General features: G+C 44.4%; 1 protein-coding gene across 5 annotated transcripts in view; it reads right to left on the bottom strand.

Annotated features, from left to right (window-relative positions):
* Window positions 1-1,072: 1,072 nt before the first annotated feature.
* The window catches only part of Klf7 (KLF transcription factor 7), a 90,608-nt gene continuing 69,824 nt past the window's right edge, over window positions 1,073-21,856 (bottom strand). For 4 of the 5 annotated variants that reach the window (XM_052192416.1, XM_052192413.1, XM_052192417.1 and 1 more), the window contains 2 exons: window positions 12,093-12,216; window positions 1,073-5,608 (listed from right to left, as the gene is read on the bottom strand). In XM_052192416.1, the coding sequence (XP_052048376.1) occupies window positions 5,557-5,608; window positions 12,093-12,216 (176 nt within the window). In that variant the 3' untranslated portion in view covers window positions 1,073-5,556. The remainder of the gene's footprint in view (window positions 5,609-12,092; window positions 12,217-21,856) is intronic. The other variant, XM_052192418.1, reaches the window with a different exon arrangement.

Raw genomic sequence — 21,856 nt, 5'->3', positions numbered from 1 at the left:
TTAGTTTGCCTCTGTGTTAGCAAGGTGATCGTGGCCCTAACAGGTGGATTTTTCCTCCCTGGAATGAAGCAGAAGTGAAAATGGAAGAAATCAAAATGTCTGAGCTTGGGTTAGGAAATGCATGCTGGGAAGAAAAAAGAAAAAAAAATGGCCAATGAGCCCCCAAATCTTTAGGACCTTGGTTTACAGAAATTATTCTGCCTCTGGTCCCAAGGGCTAGTTTTGAAGTGCCCCCTATCCCCACCCACTGCCCCTCCCCTGTATGTGGAACTAACTCCCAGTGGTGTGGTTTTTATATACTGGCATTATAAGCATCCATCCCCCCAAAAGAGATTAGGCACTGGTGGCTACCCCTCTTATACCTCAGTAGCCTGTTTTCCTTCTGCGAAGGTACAGTAGTACATGTGCACACCCACGCAGGGGTGTACACACACACCACCCTCATTATTCTGACATGGGGTCCTTTGTATGGCAGTAGACAGAAGCTGGGGTCAAAGCAATTATGATTCCAAAGCTCACAGTTGAAAAAAAATCATATAAATGGTCCCCAACCAAGAACACATCAACCTTCCCTCATGACCACAGAGAGGGAGCCCTGTTTGAAAACGAGTGTCTCGTTTGGGATATTTGCTGAGTGACGGCTTTGCTCTCACTCCCGTTGTGGATACCTGTTTCCCGAGGATTTACGTGAAAATGCAGAACTCCTGAAGAATACAGTACTAGATTGGAAAGATGCTCATAAGAAAGTTAATTGCAGCTTAGCCATCCCCTTTCTGGGATCTGTTAGAGGAACCAAGAGAGGAGACTTTAAGTGTTCAAAACAAGAAACCCTGAAGCTCAGGCATCAGTCATGAGACATATTTCATAGGAGCAGATTTTGCTTCCTTTGACATATTTCTGTTGTCCATCTCAAGTGCTTCCAAAGATCCTCAAAGAGAAAAACAGGCCATCAGGAAGGCAGCAGTGGACCCTCAGGCTGGGCCCTGCGGTTCCAAATTAAGCATCACCATGTTTCCCGAAATGCAACCCAGACACTCAGAACCAGGTATCCTCCTGCCCCAACTTCTGTCACTTCTAAAAAAAAAAAATATTGAGGGAAAGTTTTCATGAATTTATTTCACCCAAGTCCTACTTAACTGAATTTCTACTTGGGCAATATTCTATGTGCAAGATTTTAGCCAGATGTGAGGTCTCTTGTTTTTAAAGGGAGAAAAAGCAGACAGATTTCTGGAGTCAGATGGTTTGTTCGTGCTCCTTTCCTCTTTCCTTCTGAAGTAACACACACAGAACAGGAGATATAAGCAGTCCCCACTTTTACATCATGAAGTGATTCCCACAGAGAAAATCACTCAGAACCATGAAAAATAATCACACCAAGGCTTGCACTGGCAAGCCATTTCTTTGGGCTTTCCCATGGGACGCAGGAGTAGGGGCTGCAGGCAGGACGGTCCTGAATGTTTGAGTTAGCTAAGCCCCCCACCCCCACCCCCACCCCTCATTGATTTTCCCTTAGATAACACAGATCATTTGGAAACATATCCCAAATTCAAGTCCCTAAATAAACTCTTCTCTAATTTCAAAGAAGACTTAAAAATAAAAAATAAATTAAAAAAAAATCCTAGGAATCCAGAATTCTGCTCATCAGACATGAGGTTGGCTCTCTTTTTACCCTGTTATCATCAGGCGATCAAAGATGGAAAAGGGTAGGGGTGCGCATGGGGAGGTGACGCAGGGAGAGAGAGGGGGAGTGGTTTAAGGGCTTTGGGAAGGAAACTGGGACGGACAGGGAAATGGCCGTCATGGGGGGGGTTCCAATATTTTTACAAAAATGCAGCTTTATCATGGAATCCAAACATCCCCTACCCCACCCCACCCCCGCGCAGGCATGAACTGGGCCAGTGAGCCGACAGTGAAGGAGCGGGAGACCAGGACAAGGAGCAGCATTACAATGTCGGGTCTCCACATCCCTGAAGGTCACGTGGAGAAGAAAGAGGCGTTAACTCGAAGTAAAGAAAATCGCCAGTGGCTTAGAACCATGTCTTCTACATAGCCAACTCTGGACCCTGGAGAGGACACTCAAGAGGACAGCCCATGCCACATTATGCCAGGCTTGCCCTTTCACATCTGGGATCCCCTTGGAATGCTAGGAGGTAATGTCTTAAATTGTGAAAGGGATTTCATGTTTCAATTATCCATGATATCACTCTAGATACCCAGTCCTCTTGGGAGCAAAGTACATGTTGAGGTTATTTCTTGAAAAACCTGCTCCTTCCAGAGGCTTCAAGCCACCACCTCTGCAGGTGAGGAAGAATGGGTGGAGGACATATCACAAACCTGTTTCTAAAATGTCCAAGGGCTGCCCACCCCACACTGAGGACTGGTTATCCTCCACAGGTGTTCATGGGGGCTAGTGAAGAACAGATTCAAAGCCATGCGCTTAGCACCCACCAAATTCTCAGGCCGATTCCCACAGTCAACAAAGGACTCTGAAGCAAGCAAGCACCATCATGGTATCTCAGTGCGCCCTGCTCCGAGAGAGGTCGGGAGCAGATCACAAAGACCTCACTGATACAAAAGAGAAATTACCAAACGTTTCAGACACCAAAGAGGACCAAGGGGCCTTTGTTCTGCCACATTCAAATAAAACCACAGATGTAGAGAGGGACGAACAGCAACGATTACTCTTTTGCATTTCTTTTTTTTTCTTTTTTTCTTTTTCTTTCTTTTTTTTTTTTTTTTATAGAGCCTTGCATTGGTCAGTACAAAAAAAAAATTAAATTAAGTACTATAAACCTTAGTAATGACAATTTGAGAGCAAGAGCAGCTCCAGCCTGGGAGAGAACATCTGTAAATCGTGGCAGCCATGGCGTGTATGCAATCCCTGGCGTGTGCGTGCATTCATGCTGGACACTGACTGCTACAGATGGGGAGAAAAAGAAACCAACCAACAGAATCTGGGCAGTCTAACGTTTCATCTAGTGCACTGACTGGAGGCGCTACAGTTCAAATACAGTTGAGGTTCAAGGTCCCTCACACATCCTTCATCCAAAAAAGGATGCAGCACACATTCCAATAGAATGCCATGGTATGCCCTGATGGACTGGCTGCAGAATGCACTCAATTGTAGTTGAGAATGAGATTGTCAGCAAGCAGTGCTCCAGAGCAGTTTCTAAGTCATGTCCACTTTTAAATCTTTGGAATAAATCAGATTTCTTTTTTTCTTTAATACCCTCCAACTAACATATACATAATTGCTTCTGGCAAATGGTATGTGTGTCTGTGTGTGTGTGTGTGTGTACAATGGTTTCTTTTCTTTTTTCTTTTTGGTCTAAATTGGAAAAAAAAAACAAAAGTAAAACAAAAATGAAATTTCTAAAGGCTAGACCTCGAAATGCACCAACTGTCCAACTGGAAGCTATAGCATTTATGACAAAGCGGTCACTTTACCCTCAGACAAGTAGATTCAACATTTCAGTAAAACCAAAGTTGGAGGAAGCTGAGAGCCCACGTGCCAAGGATCTTGAAGGTTGCTGTCATATGTGTTTGTGGTGCTTATATTATTATTAGTATTATTATGATTTTCTTTAAAAGACTTCAGTTTTGCATCCCAAATATGTATGGGCAGCATTTTAACAGTCAGTGGATAAAACAGTCAGAGGAGGGCAGGAGGGGGCAGCCGATATGAAGGCGCAGCAACCATGTACGGACCAGACCAAATGCCATTTTTGTTTGTTAGACGTGTCTTGAAGGGATGGTCCCAGAATATACAAAATATACAATCTGCCTTAATACCCACCCCGCTTGCTTGCATAGGCCAGTTAATGGTCCTAAAGGCAGTCTTTGGAGTTTAGGCCAGTGCCAGCTAGCTAAGAATTCGGGAAGATAGAAACCAACATTGGATGTGTGTATGAGATATGCAAGAGAGCATTATAAATCCCTTGGAGTCAGCTTTCAGGGTAAGCATGAGGCCTCTGTTGATCCTGGATGCTCTAGATCACAAGCCATGGTAGGCCTAGCCAAAAAGAACCAGTTTCCCCCAAAGAAAGCCCCTCCCAGGCCCCTAGAGACATCGTAAGAGAGACACCTCCACCCTTTCCTTAATGGACAACCTTCATTCCCACAATGGCATTCTGAAGTATGTATTTAACAAGTGGGTACCATGATCTCAGTGGGTGAGTGAGGGAAGGGATGGGATGATGTTTTGTGAAGCCTCTAGACTTGGGAGGCATCCGCAGACTCCCCCACTCCTGGAAAGAGTGATATTTTTGGCTTTTTGTCAGGTCATAACCCAGAGTTAGATTAAATATGCAGCTGCCCTTTGAGACCAGCGAGATCTATGCTGTAACTGTTATAGGGTAGCAATGACAGCAGAGTAGCTGCTCACTGTGAGCTGAGGTCATCACACCTTAAGGAGGGAGGAAGAGAGAACTCTGATGTCCCATTTGATTGGCTGCTTCGAGAGCTAGACATCCAGGTGCCGAGAGAGTCCTGGAGAGGTTTAGTCCATGGAGAAAAGATAAAACATTTAAGCTTCCAAATAAGCTTTTTTTTTTTTTCAAGTTTTCATTAGCAAAAATCAGAGAGATTTAAAAAGAAAAAATCTAGCACTGGTAAGAAGGTGAGGCCCAAGGGGTATACTGTGATTTATCATCAAGGACTTTATTCTCTTGGCCACTTTGCAGTCATGCTAGAAGTTTCCAGAATCCCTAGTGCATATGATGTGCGAGAGTCAAAAAAAGTAAGAAAAGAAAACTCCTCCCTCGAGAGTAAAGTCTAGAGAGATGCAGGCCAGAAAGGTGTAAGGTGTAAATCCATAGTCTGCCGCCGCTAAGGCCGTTGGTAGCAATTCAAAAGATCTCAATGGTCCTAAGAAGAACCAAAAACAACCGACAGTTCTGTGAGGAAGTCTGACGTACGGAATAGTAGGACTTTCACACACAAAGGACAAATAAACCAGGAGTTAAGTTTGGCTACCAAACTGCAATTTGGTTTTCTAGGTCAATCTCCCCCAACTATTTAAAAAGAAACATTAGTGCTACACATATGCAACCATAAGATGTTGGATTCTCTTATCACGTTGCACTGAGAAGAAAGTTATGTAAGCCTCTCGGACTGCCGGCCACCGTGGAGACATCCATTTGCTTTGTTTTTCCATTGGCAACAGAGGGAAGTAATCCAGTAGTGCTGAAGTCAGCAGCCAGCGCTCGCCAAGTTCACCTGGCTTCCTTCTTCCTCGTCTTCTACCATCTGGCTAGGGCAAGGCATAAGAAATAGACGTATATACTTTAAATATAGTTGAGTGCATGACAGTGGATATGTGTGTGGGTCTGTGTGTGAGGGGTGTGTGTACGTGTGCGTGTACACGTATGTACACAGAGGTTTGTAAGTGAGAACTTTCTTCTGCGAGGCCGTGCTCCCCGCCTGAAGTCCAGCCCTCTGCCTCGCGGCTTTTCCTTCGGAAGTTGGCTGCTGCCATAGCAACTCTGGCTTCGTGGTGTTTTGTTCTTGTTGTTTACTTTTGTTTGTTTGTTTGTTTTAAATTTTGTTTTGTTTTGTTTAGATATGTCTCTTCATGTGGAGAGCAAGATGGTCAGACCTGGAGAAACACCTAGAACGACAAACAGCAAGCGTGTTAGAGAGGTCCAAGGTCCGGCTACTTCTCTGTTTTAAAGAGAGACAGCACCCACCCGTGAATTATGCATAAAGGAGGAAGAGTGTTGGAGGGGTCAACTTGGGTGAGACTGCTTTAATTCACACCCTAGCTCTTCAAGTAGTTATGGGACTGATGGGGACGCTTGCTCAAGGCTCCTAAGTTCGTTTTGAGGATTAAGCAAGATAAGTATTCGAATACCACGTGACACAGAGTAAGATGTCAATGCATGGTGCCTGTTATGATTATAACTATAATTATCTAAGAAGGAACAAAATGTGGAAGTGCTCTGTAAACACACAGCCTGTTCACGCACTGTATAAACAATAACGAGCAACTGGGCTTTGTCATCGGCCAGTGGAACGCTGATGTTTTAACATCCAGTTTGCAGTCTCAAGCTTTACAATGAAAGCCTAGGAGGGTATTGCTTGTGATTCCAGGTCTGCACAGGCATAACACATTCAAGCCAAGGCAGAGAATGGAGAGTGCTGTTCTCAGACTGAGTGTGTTATAGTATACAGGCGCTGGCCTGGGATATCCCCAACACTACCCCAGTGACATCTCCATGGTGAGTCAGTCAGGCTGTGTGTGTGTGTGCATCTGTCTCTCTGTCTGATTCAGTACGTTTTAAAGAGCTGAGTTGAGGCTTCAGAGGTGGAGAGTCATGGAGTAATGACTGGGCCTGAGACTCTTGGACTTAACACTTGGGGCTTAAGTTTCACAACCAAGCACCTTCCTTGACAGATGTCATAGTCATCTTCCTTACTCTCCACTCTGATAGTAGACACATGATAGTCTCTTGGGTAGAAACCCTTTTATGTTCTCAGTAGTATAAACCTGACCTTCCTTCTAAAATGAAAGCCATGGCAGCAGTGATTGCTAAGCAACAGTCACATGACCCACAGAAGGCCAAAGAAAAGGTGGTTCTATAGCTACTGAAATTACTGGAAGACAGACATACTCCTTCCATTGGGAATGCTAAATTGCTAGGAGATGAGCTTAGAGCTGCTAGTGTGTCCATGTTGCCGCTGTGGAAAAACCTGCTGGAGAAGGAGGGGGCAGAGAAAAGAATCCGGATGGTATCTGGGAACTTGGGTTTAGCCAACCTTAAAGACAAACTGAATTCCATTTCTAATAGTTATCCAAGCTAATAATCTTAGCTAATAAGTAACCTTTTACACTGACATTGGTCTAAGGCAGGTTTCTGCATCTTTCCAATAACAGTGTGGGTATTTCCATGTTCTAACAGTATGCAATACCAGTTTCTGGCCGAAGTACCAGTTGTAATGCATGTAAAGTGACGGTCATGCACAGGTCTGGCTGTGTGCTCTCTTCCTTTAAGCTAGCCCTTGCCTTGCCTATGACAACATTCCTGGGCATCCCTGTAGCCTGAGATATCTCCACCACTCAAAATCCTTGCTAGGACATTAGCAAGCTACCCATTCAGGTTTGCAGAGTTTCCTGTCCAAAGCAAGACTTCCCTGTGTTTGCTCATTCTTAAACAAACAAATCACAAATCCACCCTGTTCCCTGACCCCATACTCTCCACACCCTCTGTTCATGCCCATTCCTTAAATAGGTACATGTGTACATGTGTACAACAGGACTCCAAGAGATGATGAGAAAAAAAGACAAAGAGACAATAGAAAACTTATGGAACTGAAAAATTACAGCAGAACAATCTGCTCTAATGATCCCCCAAATAACAGTACCAGCCCCAGCAGCTTGTTTTAGGCTCTTAATTTGGAGTGAACAAGTTGTCTGAACTGTCCCTACGTAATAACTGAAACAGATTTGATGTATTGTAAAACAGGGATATAGCCAAACAGTCTGTGGGGGGAATTCAGCTTTGAACTTGAACAATTCTGTACTGTCACGGGGCCCACTGTCTTGTTCTCTTCCCTTCCCTCCATCCCTCCCCCACCCCTGCCTTTTTTTGCCTTTTCTAGCATCTAGAGGCTGCCCACACCATTTCTGGAAACTCCAATCCTCCATCATCAAAGCAGAATCCTTAAAACTGCCAGAGGGGGGGTGAAAGAGCCCGAGCGGCCTTGATGGAGGGCTGGAGTCTCCAGCAGTGCGTGTGTGCAGCCTCTAGCACGTCAGTCAGTTCTCAAACTGTGGGCTGCAACCCTGTCTCAGGGTCATCTGTGGCCATCAGTAAACACAGGTGTTTACATTAGGACTCAGAATTCTACCAAAATTGCAGTTATAAAGTAGGATGGAAATAATTTCACGCTTGGGAGTCACCACAACTCGAGGAACGGTATTAAAGGGTTGCAGCATTAGGAAGGTTGAGAACCACTCCTCTAGACCCTAGAAAAAGGCAATAAATAGACTCCAGACCTGAAAACCTCTAGAACTGAAGGCAGGCTACCAACACCTTGACCATAGCCTAGGGATAGGGACTTAGGTTGAATTGGAAGCTATAGATTATATAGATTATTATAGAGAGAATGATTTTGTAATGTAATAAGCATGAGGCACCTGTTGTCACTGGTTGCTATGGCAGCAATCTAGAGACTCAGTGGTCAGTGTACGGTTAGGATCCCAGAGAAATCAAGAGATCAGGTACTTGGAATCCTGTCTTTCTCCCGGGGTACATGGGGATTTGAACTGCTGTGATAAGGAGAGGCCCTGGCAGAGAGCTAAGCCTCTTTACTTTATTTTTTAGGTCCTGGGAACATGTCCCTGATGAACATTATTCACCCAGTCACATATGTTCAGCTTTTCCTCTGCTCTACTACGACAGGACATCTAGCCATATATGCCCCACTATCTGCCCTTATCCTGCAATATTTTTCAGGAAAACAGCCAAGCCCTTTAGCATGGTACCATATACAAACTGCCTGCCAACTGACCCAGACATGCATCTTCATTTGCTCAAATTCCAGGAAATGTTTGATATTTAGACTTAGAATAGATTCTCCACCATTAAGATTTCCACTCAAATTCAATATACCAGGTTAGGCACTTAGTTGGGATTAATTTATATTTATCAATTTATATTTAATGAGCTCGGCATAGAAACAGTAAAGAGTAGTAGATAAACTGGGTATCTAGAAGTGCAGAATCCAATCATTTCCAGGGTAGCATACCCCCAGGAAGTATTTATAATGACTCAAAAGCCTACGGACCTTACAGGACAAGGTCTTTAGTGATTGTGACTGCTATGTTACAGAGGACTAGCCAACACCTGTCGTGTTCTCTGGCTTATGGTCAGGACCCTTTGAAGCCAGATGTGTCATTAAACCAACTGCAATCCTCTAGTGGACTAAGGCTAAGGCCCAGCTAATACGTCTTAGCACCTAAAGGTTTACTGCTTTAAATACTAAAACACCCTCACTCAAATATCCAACTATACCTTGTCTGACTACCTTAGTAGCAGCCCCACCTGGATCCTAGCAGCCTACTTAGGCTTTTCTGCCTGTTGCCTGGAGTAGAAGTGGGGGCCACTACACCGCCATCAGTAGCCTCATGCTCTCTAGGCTGTGAACGATCTGTCCCCCTGGCACTGCATCACTTGGGGAGTCACAGTAGGTTCTGTTTGGCAGTGAGGATGCAATGGTGAGGATCTGCTGTAATCACCTCACTGGGTTTCCCTCCAGCCTAAACCTGAAGCCACAGTGTCTTCAGAGGCCAGGCAGGGGAAGTGCAATGCAAGGGAGCCGAGTCTAACAAACAGGCAACACCCCAGACTGTGTCTGTACATTTCTGGTAAGGTACCAAGTAGAATTAGAACTCTCTGTAAGAGGAAATAATACAGAATATAGAATACTTGGTAACAAATGACTTGCTCTCATCTTGAACAGGCAATAGGGAGTGGTGGGGATAGGAGAAAAGCCATCGTCACAATACGTGACAGCTTTCAGCTTCAGTCCATGACAGCCATCTGGGAATGTAAGCCTACAGTGGTCAGATACAACTGTCCTAGATAAAACTATAAATACAGACTTGTTTTGTACGTGACATTTAACAATCTTCAGCATGAGCGAAGAAAACAAATATAATTACTTAATGTGTTTTTAAAACTTGCACACATAAAATAAAAGCATAAATTATACACGGTATATGTTTAAGAAAAGGAAGAGTAAGAGAGAAGTGTGTGTGTGTGTGTGTGAGAGAGAGAGAGAGAGAGACAGAGAGACAGAGAGAGACAGAGAGAGACAGAGACAGAGACAGAGACAGAGACAGAGACAGAGACAGAGAGCAAGCTGACTGCTCACACTCTGAGGCCAACCCCTGCATTTACACCAAGAAGCCATCAGGGCACAGGCTCCTGCTACCAGGTACAGATATCCTCAATTTCCAAAGGTCAAAGTCACCTAAGGCTTGGCTGCTTCCCATCAATCCAGGCCTTTCCTTCATCTCCTTTGGGGCCTCACGACAGTTCCCAGACCTGTCTATTCTTAGCACCCTAAGCAGTAAAATGAGAGGTACCACCTGTCATAAGACACTAGTGAGTTCCAGCCCTCATTCCTGTTGTTGAAAACGGACTCCTGACGCAGGGCATGGGACTCTGGTGGACTCAAAATCTCCCTAGGTATCACTTCACAGAATCTGTACTACCAGTACAGCAGATTCCATCTCCAGAGACCACAGTGTGTTGTGGTGAGGAAAGCAAAACAAATGACTAACCAGATGACCCATTGCTGCTATTTCCTTCACACCAAACAGGCTTGGAATATTTTTCCACATCACCCACATGAGTGGGAGACTGCTAGTGTGTCGGCTCAACATTAGGAATTCCTCAGTGCATTGAAATGGCAATTTCTTAGTCAGTCCTCTCCAAAACACACAATGCCACAATCTCTGAGCCTCAACACCTGTCAGAGATGGGTGCCTTACGTAGATACCTCCAACTGCGATAACTCACAGAGAACTCATCGTCATCCAGGGTGATACAGTGGAAAGCTCTTCTGCGCAGGTCTGTGGGCAGAGTCAACTCCTATACGCTTCTTTATTAGCCAAGGCTGGGAATGACTGAACCGGGGACATGAGAGATGGAAGTTGAAGAGATTGCCAAACAGAGACACTGACTGGGGCACACCGAGGAAGAAAAGCTGCTGCCCTCTGCACATTCCAGAGGCCTTCTAGGGAATGGGATGGCTGTGGAACCAGGGCTGTGTTCCTGGGTAGCAGACACTGCTCTCCAGGCAGCAGAAGACAATAGCTGTGAGAGACACACTTCCTCTGGCCTGGGGGGAGGTTATCTCTTCACTCCAGGAGCCTTGGGCTCTTTATTTAATTCTCAGAGGATGAAGATAAGAGAAAAATAGCCTCCTCAGGAAGAATGGGGGTGGAAAACCAGAATTGTCTTTTATATGCATCCCAAAAGAACACCAGTCCAACTTGGCTGAACACAGATTTGGATCCCTCACCCTCCTCTCTAAGCAAGCAAACCCTCAGAGGAAGGCCTGGCTGGGGAGAGGTGCAGGTGTGCTGCTCTGGGACTGGGAGAGGCAGGAAGTGAGGAAGATCTCATTTCCTTCCAAGGACAGCCAGGCCTCTGAGAGCATCCTGCTTGCCCCCTCCTGCCACCCTGCAAGCTGCTGTCCAAGTGAGGGGACCTGAGGCTTTCAGGGGCTTTATTGTATTAGAAGCATTTTTCTCATCATAACCGAGACCTTTAGTATTGCATTAAAAAGATGGTTAATTTTCTTAAGCTTCCTTTTAAACACAGAAATAGGATTAGGAGGATAACATGCTCAGATGCAAGCCCATTATTTGATTATGTCTAAACCTAATCCTGCCTTCACCTTGGCCTGCAGAGTCTCCATTTTGGGGTTTATCGGCTGATAATGCCAGGGCTGTCAGATACTATTACTTGAGTACTATCTGTTGCTACGTGATCCTTTGACTATCAAATACTGAAGGTTTGAAATCGAATTACAGGATGAGTTTGCAGAGTATTGCCATCTTTAGACCCTTGAGCATGTCTTCAGCGAGGAAGGACTAATCCAGATGTCCAAAGAATAGGCCCGTTTTCAATACTGCCTTAGAAAAAAGCCTTCAAAATCGGCCTTTCTCCCATTAACCAAATTTTTTTTCTTTTCATATGAAGGATGAACAAAGGTGGCATCGATGATATTGAAAAGGCCAGAGGAGGCAACTTTTATCACCTTTTATAATGTGCTGTTAATTCTCTGCCTGATCATCTACCCACGTGAGGAACCATGTCTTACTTGTACCTAGTTACTAGCACTGGTTCGAAGCCAGCACTGAGTAAATGCTATGTAACCAAATGGAGAACCTGAAATTTTATTACATAAGAGAGTGCATCTTCTCACCCTTTCAAGCAGTAAAGAACTGAAAGGTATTGTCAGACCCATGGAGCTGGGGGCGAGACTGGCCTGCTTCCTACTAGACCCAGATCATACACACAGACCCCAACCTACTGCATTATTCCCTCCTTAGTCCAGTAGCTTCTGAGTCACCTTACCTGTCGCAGTGGTTACACTTAAAGGGCTTTGCACCCGTGTGTTTTCTGTAGTGCCTTGTGAGCTCATCACTCCGTGCAAAACGCCACTCGCATCCTTCCCATGAGCACTTGTAAGGCTTCTCACCTGCAGAAGACACAGAAGGACCATGGTCAGCAAGGAAGGATCTCATGTCCACTGGGTTCTGCTGCCCGGGGTTAGTCTCAGCAGACAGCCTCTCAGATCACTTTTGGAGGACTACATTCTCTATCATAGAGCATTATTTAGAAAGAAGAAAGAAAGAAAGAAAGAAAGAAAGAAAGAAAGGAAGGAAGGAAGGAAGGAAGGAAGGAAGGAAGGAAGGAAGGAAGGAAGGAAAGAAAGAAAGAAAGAAAGAAAGAAAGAAAGAAAGAAAGAAAGAAAGAAAGAAAGAAAGAAAGAAAGAAAGAAAGAAAGAAAGCCAGCCTGCCTCTTGGTGCTGGGCGTTTCTTTAGTGTCTTTCCTTTTTTTTTAACCTTCAAATCTACGGCCATCATTTCAGTTTCCAGAGTCAGGGCACTTCCTTCAACTGGTGAGGGATCAATTTTTATTTATTTTCTATTCCCCGGAGCACTCCAAGCCCCACGGTCCAAGCAGAAAGGAAATTGCTATTTTCATCTGAACCACAAATGCTTCTAATTCTATTTTTCTCAAGAACCTCCAGTAACTTACCATTCCAGTCTTTTTTGTTCCTCCCTGACCCCTCCTCTTCTACCACAAGCTATAGCCAGGGACCTAAGTGCTAAGACAAACGCCTCGGCCTCCTGGAACCCATGTTCCTTGCAGCAAATGTGACTGGGTACACAGACAACAGGACCATAACCCAGAGGGAGAAAGACAAAATCACTTCCTGTCTCCCAGCATTCACGGGGAAACTGCCCAGAGGTTCCCATGACTCAGTGGCCCTTCCAGAGTGTTCATACTGGATAGTAATATGCATCGTTGCAAAACATTTTAGAAGTCAATTTGTAGAGCAAGTTTTAGCCACAGGGAAGCTGCTGAGAAATATGAAATCTGAGCACTGGCGCTCAAGTGACCTTTCCACAGAATAAATACAGATGGAGGATACATATGAAAAAGTGCAGGACTTTTTTTTTTTTTTAAACCCATCACATCTGTCACCAAACAGGACAAATATTTATCCTTCCAACTATATAGTGAGTTGACTATAATTAAGTAGAATGATAATGTTTAAAGACCTGTGAAATCATGAAGTGGAGCCCCTGCCTCCAAAAGGCAGATGAGCAAAATGGCTTAGCATCCGAAAGCCAACCTTCCTGGGGTCCTACAGGCAAGGCAGGTTAATCTTGGGTGACTGTGTAACCTTGGGTAAGTCGACAAAGCTTTCTTTGCTCCTGTTTTCTCAGGAATAACAATAGTGTGCGCCCCTAAAATGTTTGGAAAGATTAACAATGTGGCAATAAATTGCATATTAATTAGAAACAGTAGCTAAAACCTGGGAGACTCATAGTCAGTAAATATTATAAAGTATATAATTTGCAGTCTGGGGAGTGGCTCAGTACAGTGCAAGCATTGGCACATGAACATGCATCTCCAGCACCTGTAGAAGAGCTACAGCTGTGCACATCTACAATCCTGCCACAAGAGCTGAGACAAGAAGGCTCCTGGAGCTCACGAGCCAGCCAGCCAGCCAGCCAGCCAGTTTGCCTAGCCAAGCTGCTAGGTTCCGTGAGAGATCCTGTCTCAAAGAGGAGAGCAGTTGAGGAAGACACCTGATGGCGACCTCTGGCCCTCACATTCGTGAACACATATTTGCACATGAACCTGCATGCACACAGACACAGCTACATGAACACATATATATGTATGTATATACATACATCCCTCCATCCCTCTTCTCTCTCTCTCTATCTCTCTTTCACACCCACACACACACACACCCACACACACACACACACACACAATTTCAGGCTAAAGAGACTAAACATCCAAAGTACTACGTATGTACCCATCTTTATCCATTTTCCACAGCTACATCTCCACCACACAACCTTCAAGAAGACAGTCCCCAGGCACTATAGTTGGCATACTTTTGATTCCCACATTTTCTTCCCTTTAAACTTGACTACAAAGCATTCTCAATTCTCCATTTGTATCACCTAGAATCAAATCTAACATGCTTGAAATGATTATTTCACTAAACTGGTGCCCCAGTGAGCCCACTGCTCTACATGACCCAGTACAGAAGAGGAGTGAGACATGAATTTCTTTCAAAGGGAACCAAGAATACATAGAGCACTGACAGCCTGGAAGGAAATATTCATTTTTAGAAACCGTGTGTGTGTGTGTGTGTGTATGTGTGTGTGTGTGTGTGTGTGTGTGTGTGTGTGTGTGTGTAGAACACCAAGCAGTATTGGGTTCACCTTAATGCTAGCTCCTTGATGTATTTGAAAGGATGTACAGATGAAGGAAAGATAAGATGTCCCCTCAACTTGGGAGTGACTTTGCTTGAATTAATTATTCTGTGCTTTTATCTGTCCAATGGGAGTGAACTTAGTACACCTGTGATTTTGAAATAAGCTATGGTGCATATAGCAGGTACCTACTGAATGGGCAATGAACCTCAACCTCCACCCACTGCCCCATTCCTGTGTTTGCATGAGCTGCTGGGGCGGGGGAGGTCTAATCAGGTGTCAAGTAAAAAACACTGAGGGCTAGCTCATGGCTCCGGACAGCCAAGGCTGGAGTCGATGTAGTCAGCTTAAAGACTGAGAAACAGGGAGACAGGTCAAGTTTTAATAGCTCTTCAGTATGTGGGTAGAGAAAAGACCAGAGTGTTCTTCAGGAGTGTTCAGAATGAGAGGGACCCCATAGGAAAAGCAAGACACCCAGTGCCTGTCTGAAAGCTTAGTGGGCATAGTACTTGATGCCACAAATCCCTCAGACGGCTTTGTTCTTTCACACAGAGGTCTGATACAAAAGTAAATATGGAAATATGAACAAGGCCCCTAAATGGCCAGAAATTCAAAATGCCTTCCAGTCCCAAACACATTCAAACAACAACAACAACACCGTCACCATCTCCACCACCACCACCACCACCACCACCACCAGCACCACCACCACCGCCATCTGAAGACTGGAGTTTCCTAGTACCAGGGACCAAACATGGTCAAATCACAACCAAGAACTGAGGGAACACTATGAAACCCCACAGTAATACGCCAATATCCTTTGCTCCGGATTGACCTTACCCTGGAATTGGCTGGCCCAGCATAGTGGTCATGTTGTGAAGGGTCCAGAAAGGACAGAAGCGGGTGGCACTTAGCACCTGAGTTCCTCATTTCAAAGTGTGTGTGGTTTTTTAAAAATAAAAAAAAAAAAAACGTTTTGTTTCTTAAACAGATAACACTGAAGTTTTAGTCATTTTTCCTAAAGTATGCAGCTGCCTGACTTGTCCCTGGCACACAGCAGGTGTCCTATGCAGAAAAGTGTTCTGAGTCCTGGTGGCTGTGACTCTTTTGTCACAGGGTGGAGCGAGCAAGAGGCCTGACGTGGCTCAGGGTCCACTCTCCCAGCACTGTCTGTTGTGCTCAGGCACTGTGGAGCAGAGCAGAAGGCAGGCCCCTTTGTGACTGACATCTTAGGCACAAAAATTATATTAGGGTGACTCACTAGGCTGATTTGTTTTTGTTTTTTCCCTAATGTCTAATCAGTTTACCTTCAAGTTACCATTTTTGCAAATACTCATTAATGAGGAAATTTAAATAATCATGAGAGAATGAGAGAATTTATCGAAACAAAGGATCTGTGTGGAAACCACATAGAGGTCAGAGGTCAGCAGAGCAGAAAAGACATATGGGACTATGCCTCCCCATCAGGGGCAGGGTGCTTAGGCTGCAGTACTGCCACTCTGTGCCCAGATGCTTAAGTCGGTGTGTACTTGTGAGATGGGTTCGGAAGAGTCTTGTTAGCATTTCCATCACAGCGCAGGCTACTTCTCCACAGGCCCCAGCTCCCCACCAGACCTGAGGTGTGGACACACTGAGACCAACAAGGCTCAAGTTCCTATCCCAAGAGTCTGCCTGCAGGGAAATTTGCTCACTCAATAAAAGGTTTAATCTTCTTTCTTTATAAAGGGATTCTCTTATTTGGAACAGAAAATAAAATTCAATGAGAGAGAAGAAAGTAGGTGGAGGGGTTGGGGGAGGGGAGACAGAGGAGGAGAGAGGGAAGGAGAAGAGGGAGAAAGGTTGAGAGTGGAGGGGAAAGAGGGAGAGGCATGTGATGAAGGAGGGGGAAAGGGAAGAGGATGGAGAGAGGAGAAAGGAGGGAGGAACAAATGGAAGAGAGAGATGGGGGCTGGGGCTGCTCAGCTGTAAATGGAGCAGGTTAAGCTGCTAGTCCTTGCCCCACCTGCCCGTCTCCTCCACCCTGTCTTCTTGTCTATAGCAGACACTGCTCCGGGATATAAAAATGAAGCACACGACAGGCATGTCCAGGAGAAGGGCATTTGAGACAGGCAGATTAGGGACACATAAAGCATGAGGTCCGGAGTCCCCAGCGGATCACGTGGTGGACATAGGTGTTCCCATCACAGAGGCCGCTTCCACGCCCAGCACTGTGTCACTGTGTCCAGCCTGCCGGGCAGGAAGGAGAGCACTCTTCAGACCCCACCAGATTTCACGGGGAATATCAAGAGCCACTTTGCCTGCTTGGCAATCACCTCAAGAAACTTGTTTCCCAGGGGGAGACATGCCACCTCAGAGGTGATTTACAGCGCGATGAGGGCTCCTAAGGAGAGGTAAGGGTGCCTGAAAAACACAACTGACATTTATTGAGGTTGAATTACAGCAAGAATTCCCGCACTTCCACGAAATGGATCTGAAACGGAGTATGCTCTAAATCCGCACAGCCTTCTCCCTGCTTCTCACAGGGCCACTCTCCCTAAACTGCGATCTGCAGATGTGATCGATCAAACACCACCACCGCAAACGCTTTCAGACCACGTACCCCAAACATATGTAGATTTATTCATGAATTATATAAATGTACTAAAGTGCTACTATGCTCGGATATTGTAAAGCCTATATTCAACAGAACAATTAAAAAGAATGAGGGCAAATTAAATATAAATAAAGCCATATATTATTCTTCTTACATTACAAAAGATTGTAAATTAAATATAAATAGAAGTTATACTTTTTTTCCTCTTACACTTGAAAAGACAGAGTTGCACCGCCCAGCATCTGAGGCCAGGGTCCTGGGAGGTAAAAGGAAGGTATCCAAGCCACTGGCTGCTTCCACTCTGGGCCCTTACAGTTTATTCTTCTTACAGCAGTCACAATTCAAATCACAGCATGTGTCTCTTTCAGGGGACCTTGATGTATTATAAATCCATACAACTGGCTTCCTTGACATTCCGTGGTGGATTTTGTTTTAAGCGTCTGGATTTTGTTTTACAAATTTCAAAACCTTATTCTGAGGATTGGGAAGATAGCTCAGTAGGTAAAGTACTTTCCGTAATAGCATGAAGACCTGAGTCTTGAATTCCAGGACCCACGTGAAAATCCAAGCATTGTGGCACACAGCTATAATGTCAAAAGCTGGGTGGGTGGAGTCAGGATACCTGAAAGTCACCGGTCAGGCAGCCTAGCAAGATCAGTGAGCTCTAGGTTCAGGGGGAGGCTCTCTCGAAACAAATGAGGTCGAGAGTAACTGATGAAGATAGGGAATACTCAACTCCACATGCACGTACACACACACACACACACACACACAATTTTTTTTTTTTTTTTTTTTTTTTGTGAAAGGTGGCATTACACAACACCAGGCTACCAAAAACATTCTTGCCTTAAAAATGGTTAAAATGGGGCTGGAGAAATGGCTCAGCGGTTAAGAGCACTGACTGCTCTTCCGAAGGTCCTGAGTTCAAATCCCAGCAACCACATGGTGGCTCACAACCATCCCTAATGAGATCTGATGCCCTTTACTGGTGTGTCTGAAGACAGTTACAGAGTACTCATCATATATATCATATATATCATATATGTAAAATAAATAAAATCTTAAAAAAATGGTTAAAACGAAATCCAAGTGTATAATGGTTCTCTTTCACTCTCAGACAGTGAGTATGACCTGACTCCTGGCTACTTTTCTCATCTTTCTCCTCTACCAAGTTCCCCTTCCGGGAACCACCACCCTGCCCCTCTGCCTCCTGCATGCACTCTGCCTCGGGGCCTCTGTCCGCCCTTGCTTTGCTCCATGCCTGGAGCATTCTTGCCCCTTCTCATAATTCTCCATTCAGCCTCTGGCTCAGAGTATACCCGTTCTTTAGCCTCTGTAAAAAGGTCGGGTAAGGGGTGACAAGGTGGCACACACTGTTATCTTAGCTTGTGAGAGGTGGAGGCAGGGGGAATGCAGAGATCAAAGCCAGCCTGCACCACAAAGGGAAGCCTAGTCTCTAAATGAACACAAGGTGCGGCCCATTGTTCCCTTGTCCACAGCACTTGGCTGCTTTGAAATGAGATGACACAGTGTTGGTGGGAGCTATGGCCCCTTTCCTCTGCTAGAACGTCAGCTTCAGGCAAGCATCCCTGTTATTGCAATGCCAACAGCCCCTGAGCATGCCGTCACATGTTCTTTGTAGAACACACTAAATGAGTAATGAATAATAATAATAATAATAATAATAATAATAATAATAATGATAGTCCTGCAAACCTACTGCATCTTCATTGTCAACAAAAACTGGAGTCCGCACAGGAGCAAGAGAGCTTGTGTGAATTCTAGTCCCTTGCTACCTTAAGGGGTAAAATGTACTTGGCCTTTTAAATCTGACATTCCTCTTGAAAGCGGACTAAATTGTGCTCCTCTACGATGTATCCCTTCACTATCAGAGGTCACTTCCATCTCTTCCCCATCTCTCAGGGCCTGACCATCTGTATCTCACACCTAGGACCCAGGCCTCCTGAGCAACTGCTCTCTGGAAAGCATCACCTTATGAAGCCCATTTATAAAGGCTGCCTCTGAACCGGACAAGAGAGCATCCCTGGTAGAGCAGATGCTCTGAGCTTCAAGTTCACCTTTAAGATGCAGATGGTACTATGAAATATGAGCATGAAGCAGGATTGTGCACTCAGGGATTTTTTTTCAAGAACCTTGTAAATGAGCATTGTGTATGCAAATATTCTAAATCCACTTCCTGATCTGCAAAACAACGTCATTTCTAATCCATGTCTTAAAAAGAGAAGAACTTTGACATGGCTAGAGTTCTACAAAGGTTAATTTGAATCTTTATTTATTTGTAATGTGATTACTAGGCATCTGGGCATGTCAAGGTTAGGGTCCTTTGGGGACTTGGATTAAGAATGTGGAAGTCTCTCAGGTCAGGACAGGGAAGGTTAGAGAATACTCACACTTTCCCTTTCGCAACAACCATCAGCCATTAGCAAAGACACAAGGACTGAATCATGGAGACAATGGTGTGGGGCTTTCCTAACTCCAGAAAGAGAACAACCAGTACACGGCACTCCACAAGTTGGCAACGCCTATAGCTCAGACTACAGGTACTGCAGCTAAAAAGGACCAATACTGAGTTACTGATGGGTTCTGCTTTGGAAAATTGCCCAGATTTCTCTTTGATTCTAGCTGTATCTTAAGTAGTTTCTCTTTTTCTCCAATAAAGGCTTAGCTGACAGATAGAAAAGAAGACAAAAACTATACTTCTCCCGAACATCAAAAGCATCTGCAATAGCTACTACATAAAATAAAGAGCGTCTGCACCAATGCCCAGCCTGCACTGGCCTTCCACTCATTTCTCTCTCTCTCTCTCTCTCTCTCTCTCACCAAGGCCTCGCAGGTGCCAGGACCGGAGCCACTGCGTTTATACAAAGCATTTATCAATTTTTTTTCAGAGCAAGTCACTATATATTCTAGTTTTGAATTCATTCTTCAAGCAGCTTTAAGGCAATAGAATAGCCAGCTTTGGTTAGCTGAACTCTTCATATCCTTGGCTGTCTTTACAATGGTTATTCAAAACTAAATAATTGAAATCACATCCTCAAAGATGCACAGGTCCTAAGCCAGAACATGGAGATGGAAGAGGTTCTGACTTCCTCATAGAGCCTCTGACCAGGACACTGGACACAAGCCCCATGCAGATGTTCGTCCTTAGAGGCACGAAGGGAACCAAAGAATTGAACCTTTAGTTGTACAAAGGACCTTAAAAACTAAAGCACTGCAAAATGTTTTGTACTCTTGGCAGGACTATACTCCTATAAGTTTAACACATGGATTCAGATATGACATCAAAAGTAATATCTTGTGGATTTTAAAGACTCACTCTAAAAGGAGTGGAGAAAATGATGTATTGATACATTTTTTCATATTGATTTTCTGTTATCATATTTGTTCACATTGGTCTATGTAAAGTATGTTGCCAAAATTACTTTTACCTGTTTCTTTTTTACTTTTTGGCAGTGCTTTATTTGAGCTAAGCAAAAATTCTTGCCACTGAGCTATAAATCCCAGCCTTCTTTTTACCTAAAGAAAATAAAAAAAAAAAATTGTCTCTGTGGCTTCCATATATTTCTGCTCTAGACTGAGCTTCACACAAGCCTTATGACCAACTCAGCCTTAAAGGTCCATCCTCCTCCATATTCCCATCTTGCTGCCCAAGGCACCCCAAGACCTCACACCCAGAGTTGGCATTTCCATGTTCTTACGTGTGGGAGAAGCAAGCTTTCTCCCACACTCATAATCTTGCACGAATTCTCAACTACAAGAGGATGGAGGAGAGGGAGTGTTAGTAGCCACACTCAGTTATTCTACTTTGGTGTATCCTCAAACCTTTCTTTCCTTTCTCCCTTTGCTCCTCCCACATACCCCTTCTCCCTTATCGCTTATGCCTCTATGTCTAGAAGGTCCTGGCAAACTCCTCCTAAGTAAAGGCAGCCCTCCCTAGTTTAGAAGATTCTCCTCCTTGTTGCTATAATGGAACTGATCACCCAAGTCACCCTTCTTTGAAAGAATCTGCTTTGAGAATCTCTATGCATGAGTTTAGGAGTCTGATCAGGTGATATTCAAGACAAGATGTCCAGGGGAAGGCAGTGCACAAGTGTGGGAGGAAGGAAACTTTGTTAAGTTTAAACAGGGATGTGTGTAAAGGGCTTGGGAACAGAAGCTTGGAACATTAAATCAAAAGGCTCAAGGAAGCCTCTGCTGATCTCCCACAGCCAAACTTAATAAATAGCTACAGTCTCTCCTTGCTAGAGAGCAAACGTCACTGAAATCAGGAACCATGATTAACTTCTTTACTCTATTCACAAAGCACATCATAAACTTCCTCTGTGGTGTGTGTGTGTGTATGTGTGTGTGTGTGTGTGTGTGTGAGAGAGAGAGAGAGAGAGAGAGAGAGAGAGAGAGAGAGAGAGAGAGAGAGAGAATAAACATATATACAAAAGCAGCATAAAAATATTTTATCCTCTTTGTAGGGCTACATAAATTTCACCATTGAAAGTTTAACACATGTATTGTGTTATGCCTTTAACATATATGTGTTAATATATATATTTTTTTCACAAAAGTGCCATAAGAGGCCCAACATAATTTTAAGTAGTTTTTATCTCCCACAGCAACTTATCTTGCTGTGAATAATCTCTTATTGTGGGAGGTCTCTAACTTAAGGTCCAGGAAAAATAGTCTGACTCCACCCTGAGTGTCCGATTCATTTGAATCCCACTTTAGGCAAGTTTCCAGAGGATGCTTCAGACACCATTGCTCCAAA

Source organism: Apodemus sylvaticus, chromosome 9 (genome assembly GCF_947179515.1).
Source record: "Apodemus sylvaticus chromosome 9, mApoSyl1.1, whole genome shotgun sequence".
Taxonomy (NCBI): domain Eukaryota; kingdom Metazoa; phylum Chordata; class Mammalia; order Rodentia; family Muridae; genus Apodemus; species Apodemus sylvaticus.
The sequence above is the reverse complement of the archived record's forward strand: the minus strand, read 5'-3'. Positions and strand labels throughout refer to the sequence as shown.